The sequence below is a fragment of the Stegodyphus dumicola genome, chromosome 11, assembly GCF_044657685.1.
Source record: "Stegodyphus dumicola isolate Sdum_Otavi_A_Nest chromosome 11, ASM4465768v1".
NCBI classification, from domain to species: Eukaryota; Metazoa; Arthropoda; class Arachnida; order Araneae; family Eresidae; genus Stegodyphus; species Stegodyphus dumicola.
Window position 1 is genome coordinate 64,703,592 of NC_140778.1, and position 15,803 is coordinate 64,719,394.

General features: G+C 31.9%; 1 protein-coding gene across 12 annotated transcripts in view; it reads right to left on the bottom strand.

The window, feature by feature from the left end:
* The window catches only part of LOC118202886 (MAP/microtubule affinity-regulating kinase 3), a 112,638-nt gene that overhangs the window by 38,658 nt on the left and 58,177 nt on the right, over positions 1 to 15,803 (bottom strand). For all 12 annotated transcript variants that reach the window (XM_085826770.1, XM_085826769.1, XM_085826767.1 and 9 more), the window contains exons 15-16: positions 7,545 to 7,695; positions 3,404 to 3,574 (exon numbers count right to left, since the gene is read on the bottom strand). In XM_085826770.1, coding sequence (XP_085682896.1) covers positions 3,404 to 3,574; positions 7,545 to 7,695 — 322 coding nt within the window. The remainder of the gene's footprint in view (positions 1 to 3,403; positions 3,575 to 7,544; positions 7,696 to 15,803) is intronic.

The window sequence follows — 15,803 nt, forward strand, 5'->3', positions numbered from 1 at the left end:
TATATGATTGGTGCAGCTGATTGTAATGACAAAGGAAGGTACACAATTACATCTTATAGTAGTCCCATATAGAAAATTTCAATGTTCTATGGCTGCTCACTCTTGAGTTATGCAAGATACGTATGTACGTAGACGTCAAGAAAAAATCTCTTCTGGATCCATTTCGGCAAAAACAGTCCTTTATTCTGTCAGTACGTACCAATGTCATACAAAAACATCGTTCAGATGTTTCGAGACCAATCGAAATGGACATTTTCGTTGAAATATGACACATGAAATTTTCGCAATTACTATATTTCCTTTACTTTATACAAGGAAGTAAAAACATCATCAAAGTAACCAGCATAGCCACATAACACAACGTGAGTATACTCATAATAAATAAAGAAATTTATCGTGAACCATGAATCACAAGTTTATTACCGATAATTATTTTCGACGAGCCTGCAATTGCAAGGATTTTGATGCTAGACTCTATCAAAAATACCTCTTTGAATTTACTCAATTTCTTATTATTACTACTTCTATTTGAGAATAAGACCTTTCTTATATATGAAGATACATTTTAGGAAAAAAAATATAGGTGAACATTTGATAACAGCAGCTGTTATTTTGCTTAAAATGAAATATAAATTTCTTAATTTATATGCACACCAAGATCCTCTCTGCACTTTTGTTTTTAAATGATTTTCTACCCTCTTATCATTTTAATACAAACACTAGATCACTTTTAGCAGTAAATAAATTTACATGGGTATACTCAGTGTTCAACATAATATAATAAAAGCAACTTTCATGTGTTGTGATCTTCAATACATGTCATGAATATATACATTGAAGAACCAGAACATTATGACCACCTATTCAAATATATGTTATGCGACCTCTGGTCTGCAAAACAGCTTGGAAGGTAGACCGCAATTAGTAGATGACGGGAGGCATGTTGTACCGATGTGTAAGCAGCGATCATGCAAAGTCAAGATATTCTGGCATTGGTGGTGTTTCACCTCTGAGCTGCCACTTCATGACATCCCAACTGTGCTCTACAAGGTTAAGATCTGGCGAGTTTAGTTGCCAGAACATTAATTGGAATTTATCTTTATGCTCCTTGAACCATTCCAACACAATTCGAGCCTTGTGACATGGAGCGCTGTCCATCATTTACCCACTCTGCATACATACTACCAACAGCAGATCATGAACAACCTACCAGATGTGCAGTTTCGGAGATAGTCGTTCAGAGTTTTCCGACTCATTACAATCTTCACTCTATCAAATTTTCTTAAATCAGCAGCCTTTCTCATCACTCGCAAAAGTAAGAGCAAATGAATCTTACCTTTCCAGCAGCAGTTAAATGCAATCCCCATTTAATCATGTGGCCTCCACATCACCTAAACAAGTTCAATCAAAAACCTGGGGATGGTCACAATGTTTTGGGACATCAGAGTATTTATTTACATCCTAAAAATTTAGCTATTGAGTCTACATTTTCAGAAGTAAACAGTCCATTTCAGTATGCCAATCTGCCATTATTTAAACATTTCCTGTTATGCCAAATACCTAACTATTGCATGCATTTTCTACAATACTCATGCTCTGCAATTTAGATACAGTGATCGATTATTAGTGTTCTCATAGTTGACAAGTTAACTCAGTGTCAACTGCGAGTATTCTAGCAGATGGCAGCAAAAAGTTAAAACAATATTTTACTACAAAAAGAAAAATTCGAGATACACTATCGCCTTTTTTTTTTTTTTTTTTTTAAACTGTGGCCAGTATGCTAAATGTAGGACTAAAATTAAATCTTTCATCTAGATATTACCATTTTAAGAGGAAAATATATGTGTGTGTGTGATGAAAAAGATTCAGCAATATTGATGGTGCAGAACGTAGAATTTTGAATCCGTAATGAACTGCAAACTTGGCAGTCAAGGCGGATTAAACATTCATCTTTATTTCAATCGACATTTTCAGCCACAATTTACTTGGCACTGTAATCATGCCTATTCAAGAACATTTATATTTTTGAGAATATTGCAACATGGAAGAAAAGAAGCACACCTGAATCTTAACGGCAAGAGGGCTAAAAGCAAAAGATGTGCAGTTATCCAATATAGCAGGCTATTAAGAGAAAGGTTTCAATTTTCTTAGTCAAGTTTCTGTATTAATTACATCAAAATTTCAGCTTAGGTTTTGCATATGTTATGTAATCAGCATTACCAAGTTATATGTACGAATTAATCTAGAAATGAAGCAGTAGAGAGAAATTTTGGTGCATTGTAGATGCTAAAAAGAGAAAGAAATTTAAAGCACTATTTCTAATTCAGTTAGTAATTAGAGATTTATTTTCTCACTTTACATTTTACACACATATATAGACAAAAAGTAAGAAATTCAGAACTCATTTTACATAAAGACCCCCCCCCAAATGAAACTCAAAAGAATTAAACAAATGTGAAAGTAAAACTATAAATACCTGAAAAAATATAAATATATACCTGAAATATACTGAATATAAATACATGAAAAAAATATTACAACCAATACCAAAAAATAAACAAATAGGAATTTAATTTTTTTATATTAATTTTGCTTTTTTAGGGAGCTTTGTGTAAAATTAGTTCTAAATTTCATACTTTTTGACTATACTGACCAATTTTTAGCAGCATACTGTCCATAAATATTTTGAATAATTTTGTTTTTAATAAAAAAAAAAAAATGTGATACTACATATGCAAATACGTATACACTACATAGTTCATATAGATATATATATATATTAAGTATTTTTAATAGTATGATAATTAAATTCCTTTCTATTAATCTGCAATTTTTTTTATCAAAATACTTACAAAACTCTACCAAATTTTAGAATGGAAATTTAGTACAAAAAGGGGAGAGATTAATTTATGAATAATTTCCAGTTAATCACTAGTCAATATTATTAGTATATATTATTAACTATTATTTTTCAAAACGTCAACAAAATTTCTAAGTCTACAAATTATTCTTATTGAAAATCAAAAACTCTTAAACAAACTCTCTCTATACATCTTTTTGGTATGAACTTTTACTGAAAACAAATGAAGCTAGTTTAAAACAAATCCATAAATTCCTAGCAGCTTCCTTGAAACAGAAGTAAAAACTAAATTTACCTCTAAACAATAACTAAAAAATTAATGAAGCTGATAGCTACAAGAAATACTACTTTGAAAATTAAAGTAATTTAATACTGAAAACTTTCATTTGAGTATTTAACTTCAGATTCTCTTAAATTATCCTTAGTGTTAACTTTCCTGTGTTTTAAATTTAATTTTCTGCTTTATGAATTCAAAAATTTAACTGCAATAACTATGGAATAAGCATCAAAATATTAATATGAGAAAATGAAAATTATAGTTACTTGAATTTTCTTGAGTTAATTGATTAGTCTTTGCAGGCCTTGGACCAGTTGAAATAGTAGGGGATCCAAGTGAGGTGGTAACTGGAGGGTTTTCTCTAACAGTGCCTGCTTCAAGAGTATTTTGCCTCTTAAAGGACGGAGGAGGACCATTAGTCACAGGAGTCTGATTGGCTAAAAATGAAAATATGAATTAAGTTAATAATTTAAATGAAAATCATCATCATATTCAGATAAATTCTTTATTGCAAATTGCTTTTTGTGGGCAGCATTACTTCCTCCTCATATCATTTACCGAGAATACGGTTCATGTTCTTAAATAAAATGAGATTCTTATTACTGTATCTCTCTTAAGACTATTAAAAAGCAACATATGAAGTGAATATAAAGAGTGATTTAAAGATTTTTATTATTAAATTAAAATTAAACCCAGAATAAACTAAATTTTTAGTCTTGAATAACCATATAAAAAGATGCATCTTCATAATTCCCATATAATTTTCGTTTTAAATTAAAAATCAATTAAGTTTTGCTTCTTTAAATTACTTTCAAAAACTGATGCATTCCAGGCTATAGTTTGTTTATATGAGAAATTTTGTGCTTCCAATCCTCACAAGTTCAATGCAGCAATCCATTTCCTATATTACAATAACATTTAAAAAAGTCATTTGTATCTTTTTTCATCTTTAATATAGAAAAAAATTTTTAAAGATCAGATAAAACATTGAAAGCTTAAGAAATGTTACAATTTTTTCTTAGCACATTCAGTCTCAACAAGTAGTTCCTAAACTTACCGTGCCCAAAGACCTCTTCTTTAATAGCAAAAACTCAAGCATGAAGCCCCAAATGAAATAACTCTACATACCGAATGATAGAAAATTCCAAATTTAACTTTAGACAGCTTGAGTGGCAAATGGTGACGTAAAATAAAATATAACATTTTTATATTTAAAGTATTATTTATGGAAATTGTAAATTTGTTTTAAAATAAAAAAAAAATAAATTTTGTGATCCACGAACCTGATGAGATGATGAGATTATTTAAAAATTTGGCTCTATGTTTCCGAGTTACAGTCATAAATCTGTTCTATTAGATGGGAAGTTGTGGGAAAGCAATGAACATCTTCATTACAATGGTCTATAACACAGGATACAACAATCTTATTTATTCTTGTAACCCCAAATTGTGATATAAATGTTAAGCTCCTCATAATACAATAAATTGCTCCTCTATTTTCATATATTCATCCAAGTTTGTGGTTTTACTTGTAAAAGAGTCCAATACCCAAGTGGAGTAACCAAGAATGTCATCAAATCTTTGGTTGAGATCAGAATGACCTCTTAAATGATGACAATATGCAAGGAAATCTGCAATTTTGAAAGATTTGGAAACTAATAGCATTCTCCTCTCCCAAAGTTTTGTTCGTATTAAAAAAATTACAATAAATGTAGATATTATACTTTTTAAACATTAAAATTTGGCAAATAAAAATCATTCTTATTTTGACATCTTTAATTTATGAATGTAATGGCTGAACTAAATAATGTGGCCAATCTTTTATTTGAACAGCTAATAATCATTCAGAAATATGTTAAACATAAGCAAATATGGAGAAATTGGTGGCAACAGAATGACTCAAAGCTTGGTTGGATGACTTTTAATGGCACAAAACCTTGAAGGTTATTATGTGCCAGATGAATGGCGAATAAAATCCAAAATGCACAAACAAATTGTATCAGATGAATTGTTAAAATGAACCTGTAATGCTGATGAAAGCATGGAGAAATGACTGAAATGCTCTAGCAACAAGTAGAGCTTGAGTTTGAGATTATGGAACAAATAAATATTCAGGGAAAAATAATATATGATTTAAATTCTGCAATATAAAGAAATGAGGATGAATTTTTATCACCAGTATTGAGGAGAAACCAAGACATGAATGCCAAACTACTACAGTGCAAATTTTGTATGGCAATTGTTTAAATTTTTAACTTTAAAATGCTCAAATCTGATGTTTCTTGTTATATGTTTCGTCTCTCTCTCTCTCTGTCTCTCTCTCTATATATATGTTATACATATATATGTTAGCAGATCTATGGTACAAATTTTTTTTCAAAACTTTGGCTACAGAAGAAGTGAAGGAGCACTGTTCCTTCTGGGAAGAATTGTGTTTCACAATAAGCGAGTCATAATCTGGAAGGAATATGAAGGAGTGGGACTATTCACCACCAGGCCATTTTATCTTTGGGCAGTTTGAGATCAAGATATTTTTTTTTTTTTTTTTTTTTTTTACATACCTACATCTGTTTTGTTTAGGTGTTATATCCAAAGCTGTCTTAAAAATTTAACAAAAAAAAGCTGTTATAATTAAACACAACTTCCAGAATTATTACAATATATAATAAAGTATTAAATTCATTAATGATATGTGATAGTTAGCTAAATTCAAATTAATAACAAAAAAACACTCATAATCAAGATAAAATATAATTATAAAAATAATATATAATAACGAAATAAAACATATGAAAATTAAACATAAAGTAACATTCATATTGAAGAAGAAATTATTTTGAGATTTCAAAATTAATCAACCATTTTTAAGATAATATTTAAGTGATATAGTGTTTTATACAATTTAAAAACTGAATTTTACTTTTGATTTTAAAACAGAAACTTTTCCCCTCTACACATTTTAAAACAAATTGCATGCAAAAATTCCCTTTACAATGACAGATATGGTAAAACATCAGAAGGTTTGTTAACATTTACAATTTAGCAAATTCCTCATATTAAAACCTTTGGAATAATATATAAAATGCTTTTGTATACAATTTTATATTTATATATTCATCATGTAATTTTTATTACAATTTTTTATTTATATATTCATCATGTAGACATAAAAGTTAACTTAGTTTATCTATCTATATATTTATTAATTTTAAGAGAGAAATATCTTAACAAGATTTACAGTAATTCCATTTTCCATTAAAATTTTATAAAAAAAATAAGAACTTCCTGCCTGCAGGAGTGATTTCTCTGAATTCACAGTTTAAAATTTATAGAAATTTTGACAAATTGTGCAAGCACTGTATCTGCATAATTTTAGAAATAATGTAACAGAATATCTCAGAGGTTTAGACATAATTATGGAACGTGATAATTTTACTGTATTTGATATTGACAAATTTTCTAACTCTGTAATCCCTTTATATCCCACATTTGTAAAAAAGAAATCAAACATTATAAAGCAATTTTTATTTTATTTCTACTTGACAACAAAATGGCACATGTTGAATCAGCTGTCAATGGATTGTCCTGTAGGCAGAGTCACAGACAGTATAAAATACTAACTAAGCAAAGGAATATTCTAGTTGCGAAAGGAAAGGTGATGGTGTAAGACAATATTACTGTTAATTTTGCACTGATATGTACCTTAGAAATTAATTGCTCAAGCCTGCTCATATCTTAACACCATTTCTTTTTTCTAAAGCTGCAATGATTGGAAACTGACTCATTCTCATTGCAAGTCACATCATGCTCAACTTGTGGCTAATTTCCTCTTTGAAGAACAAATCATCCAAATTTACAGATATGTTAACCATCAAACAAATCTCAGAAATTCTGGAAAAGACTATTGATTGGTTATCATCAATACAAAATGTCCAATAATTAGAAATTGCTCTTCTCAATGACTTCATACCTTGCAAGTGCACGTTATCATTGCTTTCTGTCAATAGAAACCATATCCATCATTAAAAATTACTTTTTTTTGTCCAGAATTTTGTTTTATCACACACATTAAATATGTACTTTCAATTCTGTCACCTGTAAAGTTATAAATATTTAGTTTATATTTTACATAAATACATTAAAAGGTTCTTGCACCACCCATACACTTTGCTACAATATAGTATATGGGTCATATTTCAAACTTGGAAACTTTCTACCATTTGCAGCTTATGTAAGAAACTACCACACATATTAACAGTTTTGAGCAGTGCATTTTAAATACATTATAAATATATGCATTAATAAAATATACAATTCGACTAACAGGTTTATTACTAAATTAAATATCAACAATGCTACAAAATTCAATAAATTTTTCTAGATTTACATTCATAATAAATAACTTACTATGACTGAAACGACGGGGTTTACTACTAGCCGAAACACTACGCTGCACTTTGATGTGCGGTGGGGACTGACTATTAGTTGTGGTCTCAGAAGGTGCTTTTAATGTGCGCAGTGATAAACTAGAGCTAGACTGGGAATCACAACTGTCATTCTGAAATTAGTTCATGAAACACATTAAAGAATTTAAATATCACTAAACATTTGAACAATTCCACTAACACACACACTTCATAAAATTAAATATACAAAAGCACACAATTTACTAGAGATTTATTAAAAAACACACACTGTATCCAAATCTAAAAAGCATTCAAATGTTCTATGCATAAAATGTCAACTGCCTTCTGTATATGCTCATTCTGGGCTTTCAAAAGGATACTGCAAGACTGGAGATGAATTAAATTTTATTGAGGGAGATTCAACATTCTGAAAATTCATAAATTCTTTGGAAATTGTTAAACATAGAAAATGCCGTGGTTCGCAAAGCAAATATTTATTACTGAGATATGCAGAGTAATACGCAGAGTTACATGCAAACAGAGATAAGCATAAGCAGAGTAATACAAGCACTAGCACAGATAAATAAGTACAGGCAGAATAATACAACGCCACGATAAGCGGTTACAGAGGTCATATATATAACTTTACAACAGATCATTATGCTGTCGATATGCTGTCTCATTGACACATCCTTGGATTTCCTTATGGTAGCTAGATGTTTACGCGTTAAAATTTGACTCACTGCACCTTTAGCTCTATACGTACCTTGTAGTTTCTTCCATATTTTACATGCAGTGTCTTCACGTTGAAGAGAAGCAATAACATTGTCACTTAGAAGGGCAAGTATTAAGGCATAAGCCTTTTTTGATTTCAAAACATCTGCAACTCTGTCCGCAACTGCTTCTGTTTCCAAAAACGTATCCAATTCCCTTGCCGTAAATACTGCTCGAACTCTTCGACACCAAACAGTAAAGTTATTAACACCGTCAAATGGCGCTATACCAAAAGCTTCCCTTTCACCTCCGAAAAAAGCCATCATTCACGAAACACCAAATCAAAATCACGCGAACGATAAATTATTACACTGAAGGTTCAATTAGGGAACTATCGGCGAATTCTAACTTTTGAAAGAACCACGCTCTGCTGTTAAACATAGAAAATGCCGCGGTTCACAAAGCAAATATTTATTACTGAGATATGCAGAGTAATACGCAGAGTTACATGCAAACAGAGATAAGCATAAGCAGAGTAATACAAGCACTAGCACAGATAAATAAGTACAGGCAGAATAATACAAAGCAGAATAATACAATGCCACGATAAGCGGTTACAGAGGTCATACATATAACTTTACAACAGATCATGGTTTAACAAATCATAAACAAGACACAATAAATAATCAATCAAAAGTAACATACAGAGTGAGATTTAAGTTTCAGAATAACTCGGACCTGGCTGAAAGCTAATGAATGTTTCGGACGTGACAGAAAGCTATACTTCCTTTTAAAACAGTAAGAATGCGATTACAAATATCTCAACACTTCCCCTTAATCGCACATTATACAAAACATAAAATAATTACACAATTTTTAAACAGCTCAATGATAACAGTTCATAGAATTTTGTTTTGGACAAAGCCTTAGTTAACATATCTGCAATTTGTAAACCTGATTGCACATATTCAATTCTAATATTATTTTCCTTAACAATCTTACGAGTGAACTTTAATTTTATATCTATATGTTTCAACCTACCTGAAAAGTTTTCATTACCAATACTTTTGATACATGACTGGTTATCCTCAAAAATATAAACATTTTTAACACTGGAAATTTCATTTACTATATTTTTTATCCATAAAACATCTTGAATACCTTTACATAAAGCAATTATTTCAGCTTCTGTTGATGAAAGTGCAATACACTTTTGCTTGTTACAGCACCACATAATAGGACAGTTTGAAAACATTATAAAGTAACCAGTAATTGATTTCCTATCTTGAGTATCTCCCCCCCCCAATCTGCATCTACATACAAACACAAGTTTGCCCTTTCAAATCACCCTTTTTGTATATCAATTTTAAATTTAAGGTGTTTTTCAAGTACCTAAGAATTCTTTTTAGAGCACACCAGGCAACATCAGTAGGATGCTCCTGCAGTTGGCTTAAGCAATTTACTGCAAACACAATATCTGGCCTTGTGATATATGCTAAGTAAAGTAAAGATCCAATTAATTCTTTGTATGGACCATGAAATGCCTTTCCTTTCTGAAAATCAGCTACTGTAGATTTTGGTTCAATGGGAGTTTGGGCTGTTTTACAATCAGACATTTTAAATTTATCAAGTAATTTTTCAATATATGGTTTCTGATCTAAATATAAACAACCAGACTCAAATTTCAGTCTAATACTCAAAAATTCTGAGACACTTTCAGATTTTGACATTTTAAATTCATTTGATAACAATGATATTATAATATTTGTTTCTTTTACATCTGAACCTGCAATTAATAAGTCATCTACATAAAGAGCCATAATTACTTTCTTACAATTTAAATTTCTGATAAAAATACATGGTTCAGAGTCCAATTGCTTAAAATCTAATTTAATAACAAAATTAAGAAATTTCTGATACCATTGTCGAGGAGACTGTTTAAGACCATATAAACTCTTTTTAAGTTTGCATTTCTTACCACTCATATCATCATATCCTTTTGGCTGGTCCATGTAGATGATTTCATCTAACTTACCGTTCAAGAAAGCTGTCTTGACATCTAAAGTAAAAGTTTGAAGACCTTCATTATTGATAATTACCAGGATTAAATGTAAAGAGCACATACTAATCACTGGAGAAAACGTTTCTGTATAATCTATGCCTTCCTTTTGCATAAAGCCACGAGCAACAAGCCTCGCTTTGTAAGTTCCATCTCGTTTTTTACATAGAACCCATTTGCAGGAAATGGCTCTTTTATCAGGGGGTAAACTTTGTAGGTCCCAGACGTCGTTATCTTCCATAGATTTCATTTCCTCGTCCATAGCTCTTTTCCATGGTTCTTGTTCTACTTGTGGTAGATTTGCAATATCTTCAAATGTCAGACTGTATTGTGCAAACATTACTTGGTAAATCTCAGGATCAGGATACCTAACTGGCTGTTTCTTTTCTCTTGAGGATTTTCTTTGTTCCTCCTTCTTATTTGCAGCATTTAATTCGCCGTTATCAGTGTCTGAAATTGATTTATCTTCATTTTTAATGTCATCATTGTCATTTTCACTCAAATCAGAACTATCGGAAATATATTTTTGATTTTCTACTTTCTTCTTTTCTTCATTAAATTTAACATTTCTGGAAACAATGATGCGTCTTGTTTCTGGAATCATTAAACGATATCCCATTGTGGAATAACCTACAAATATCATTCTGACAGAATTTTCATGTAGTTTCTTTCTTTGCGATGGTGGCACTAGAGTATAAGCATCACAGCCAAATACACGCATGTTTTTTAAATCAGGATTTTCACCGTACTTCAGAAAATAAGGAACATGATTGTCAATTGAACTATTTGGGAGTCGATTATTTATGTAAGCAGCCGTAAGTACTGCTTCACCCCAAAGAAATTTTGGTAATTTTGCCTCAAGTATCATTGCTCTAGCTTTTTCCAGTACAGTTCTATTTGCTCGTTCAGCAACACCGTTTAGAAAAGGTGTATAGGGAGGTGCAGGATCTATTTTTACACCTGCTCTTTTAGCAACTTCATGCAATTCTCCACTGACATATTCTTTGGCATTGTCACAGCGCAGATTTGCAACAGTTGGATTCAATTTAAAGAATAGCTTGAGTTCATCAGCAATGTCACTTTTTCTTTTGAGCAGTCTGATTTCCATAAATCTCGAATAGTCATCAATTATAGTCATGAAATACCTTTCCCCATGGAGTGTTTGAGGTTCTATTGGACCACATATATCAGTGTGTATAGTTAGTTATAAGCGGTTTGGATTCTTTTATGCGAGGACCCTTTCCTATAGGCAAAGCACTTTGTTTGGCATGAACACATACTTCAAAAAAGGATTCTTTTGCAGGAAGATTCATCAGTTTTAATTTTTGATCACAGCAGTGTCCTAACCTTCTGTGCCATAAATCATCATTCTTTACTGCTAAAGCTGTAAATAAATTTGGTGAAAAATCACTAAAATATTGTCCGCATTTATCCAAGTATCCAAATGTAAAACGCTTGTTTTTGTTTTCAATATAAACTATTTCATTTTTAAAAATTACGCTCAAACCTGCTGCTTCAATATTTTTAACAGAAATTAATTGTCCGTTTAATTTTGGAACGTAAAGAACATCTTTTAACATTATTTCAACACCATTCTTAGTTTTACCGCAAATATCACCAATTCCTTCCACTTCTAAAACCGCCGACTTAGACGCGCACTTAACAGTTCCAGTCTTAGGCTTAATTGAGGTCAACCATTCCTTGTGAGAACACATATGAGAAGTTGCACCAGAATCAATAATAAATTGATCATGCACAAGATTTCCAGCCATAAAAGATATTCCAGGGGAAGCATACTTATTACTATTTGAATTTGCCTGCTTTTTAGAATTATCAAAACATTCACTTTTGAAATGACCACTTTTCCCACAGTTATGACAGACGCAGTTCTTTTTCCTACAAAATTTAAAAGAATGTCCTTTTCTTTTACAATAAGTACAAAACAATTCTTTACGAGCACTAATAAAAACAGAGTTATCTGTATTTGGTTTAGAATACTTATTTTCATTTTTATAATCAAACATAAGAGATTCACAATCAATAAGTCTACTTGTAACAAAATCTAAACTCAAATTATTGCTTGGCTGATTTTCGAGAGATGCCTTAATATTTTCATATTCTTTTGGCAAAGATATTAAAATGTAAATAATAATATCAAAATCGCTTACTTCAGAGCCAGAGACGCGTAAACTACTCACCAGGTTCATTATGCTGTCGATATGCTGTCTCATTGACACATCCTTGGATTTCTTTATGGTAGCTAGACGTTTACGCGTTAAAATTTGACTCACTGCACGTTTAGCGCTATACGTACCTTGTAGTTTCTTCCATATTTTACATGCAGTGTCTTCACGTTGAAGAGAAGCAATAACATTGTCACTTAGAAGGGCAAGTATTAAGGCATAAGCCTTTTTTGATTTCAAAACATCTGCAACTCTGTCCGCAATTGCTTCTGTTTCCAAAAACGTATCCAATTCCCTTGCCGTAAATACTGCTCGAACTCTTCGACACCAAACAGTAAAGTTATTAACACCGTCAAATGGCGCTACACCAAAAGCTTCCCTTTCACCTCCGGAAAAAGCCATCATTTACGAAACACCAAATCAAAATCACGCGAACGATAAATTATTACACTGAAGGTTCAATTAGGGAACTATCGGCGAATTCTAACTTTTGAAAGAACCACGCTCTGCTGTTAAACATAGAAAATGCCGCGGTTCACAAAGCAAATATTTATTACTGAGATATGCAGAGTAATACGCAGAGTTACATGCAAACAGAGATAAGCATAAGCAGAGTAATACAAGCACTAGCACAGATAAATAAGTACAGGCAGAATAATACAATGCCACGATAAGCGGTTACAGAGGTCATACATATAACTTTACAACAGATCATGGTTTAACAAATCATAAACAAGACACAATAAATAACCAATCAAAACTAACATACAGAGTGAGATTTAAGTTTCAGATTAACTCGGACCTGGCTGAAAGCTAATGAATGTTTCGGACGTGACAGAAAGCTATATTTCCTTTTAAAACAGTAAGAATGCGATTACAAATATCTCAACAGAAATAAAATATGATATAATCATATACAACTAATGCATCTCTCTCCTTCAAAAATAAAATAGCAAATTAAAGAATTTGACATTAACACACAGAAATTCTTGCATTCAAAATAAGGGGGTTGTAAATTAAATAGCGGCAACTTAACCTTGAAACTCGCAGAAGAGTGGGCATGCGCAAATAGGATATGGGAGCGGTGAGGTGGCGCTGTTGTCGATGTGTAGAGTGCAAAAAACAGTCAATCTGCTTAGAAGGGTAGTTGTTGTGTGACGTTAAAGTGAGGAGTTTCATTTCCATCGCTCTAAAGCATGTTTTCAAAAGGTGATCAGCGGTCGTGACTTAAAATCGAGGTTGCCCGTGGCAAAAATGCCACAGAATGCTATCGAGGATTAGTGGAAGCCTGTGGCACAAATGCTTTACCGTATAGGACAGTAGTACGATGGATTCAAGCATTTCGTTTGGGTCGGAATGAGACTGCAAATTTGCAATGCACAGCTCGGCCATCCATTTCTCAAGAGCAGATTGACATCCTGAGCGGTCTCCTTACCATAGACCGCCAATGGATTGTCCGAGAATTATCCTTAGAGGTTGGTCTGAGGCATCAAATGGTGTGGCGCATAATGAAGAAATCTCTCAACATGAGGAATTGCTTCCTGCTGGATTCCACATCGACTAACCGAAGTGCAGAAACAACACCGGTATGCACTGGCTGGCACCCATTTGAATAGATACCGCAATGAAGGAGATGCATTTCTGCAGCGTATTGTCGCGCCATTGATGAGACATGAGCCTATGAGCCTGAATTAAAGCATCAATCAAATGAATGGCATCACCAAGGTTTGCCACATCCATAGAAATTTCGAAAGGAACCCAGTCGGGTGAAGGTTATGCTGATTATGGCATACGACTGGGACGGTGTGATTCTTACACATGATGTACCTGAAGTACAAACTGTTAACGCAAATTACTATTGCCGATTTCTACAGCACATCCGTGTCTGGCCATGCGGCGCAAATGTCCACGTTTATTGCACAACAATCTCCCTATCGTATTGCATGACAAAGCTTGTTGCCATGTCGCAAACAATGTCAGTCTCCTTTTGCGACGGTGGCAGTGGGAAATCCTGGAACACCCTCCTTAATCACCCGACATGAGTCTTTGTGACTTCGATCTGTTTCCGAAGTTGAAGGAAGACCTCCGAGGTCACTGATTTCATGATGTTTCGTCTGTACTCCACACAGTAGGGCGCTCGGTCACTCACATCAGCAATTAACACCTTGCCACTGGTCTACAACGGCTTCCCGACATTTGGCAAAAGGTTATAAGCTTTGCTGATGATTACATAGAAGGAATGTAATGCAATTGTACTTGTAAGTTCATTAAAAACTGATTTATACCTATGTTGCCATTATTTAATTTACAGCCCTTGTAAGTTTAAATGCTTTAGTTTTCAACCTGGGGATCATTTATCTTGGATGTCTACTGATGGCTTTTAAAAGATTCAAAGCAAACAAAGAGCTTGAAATTTTCCAAAATAAAACATTCAATATTCAATTTAAAATTTGATATGTATTAACTATAGTTACTTGTATCCCATTTTTCCCCACAGTAAATTCAAAATTATTTTACTATATTTTAAAAAGAGAATTTTAAGTATTTCACATATCTCGGAAGCACAGTACACTAAGAATAGAAATTAACAAACAAGTTAATCATTTGTTTTAAGGTTCCATTCGTTTTAAAATGTACTTAAAATGATAATGTTTAGGTGGGAAAAGATCTAGCTCAATAAAGATAAACAAGTCTGTTTATAATAAAAATACAATTATAATTTAATCATTTATTTTAAGATCTCACTATTTTAAAACTTAGTTACAGTGATAGCATTTAATTTAGGAAAGCTTTACCTTAAGAATAAAAGTAAGTCTATTTTGTCAGTGTAATTTAACCCTTCTTGAAGACAGATGAACTACAAAGTGGTAATATCTATTCCATTTACATTCATAAAAGTTTTTCTTATAGCTTTTATACTGTCTATGAGATTTCAGGATCAGACAGGATTAAACTAATCTAATAACACAGTTTTTTTTAATCACACAAATATGCTCAAATACAGTTTGATTATATACAAAGGGATTATTTTTAAATAACCAAACTGTATTTACTAAGGACACATGTTCGATTTTTAATTTCAGTTTTTAAAGAAACAGGTGTACAATAATTACACATAATAGTTTTTGGATGGGTATTTAAGCATATTCTCAATTTCGAATAAGCAAAAATGAATTTAAAAAACCAACCTTTATTAAATAATAGTTATTTTAAGAGACACATGGTTTATATTTCATTCTTTGAATTTTAAAAACTCACTCATGTTGTTATTAAGACTTTGTATTAAGACATGTTATTTATACTT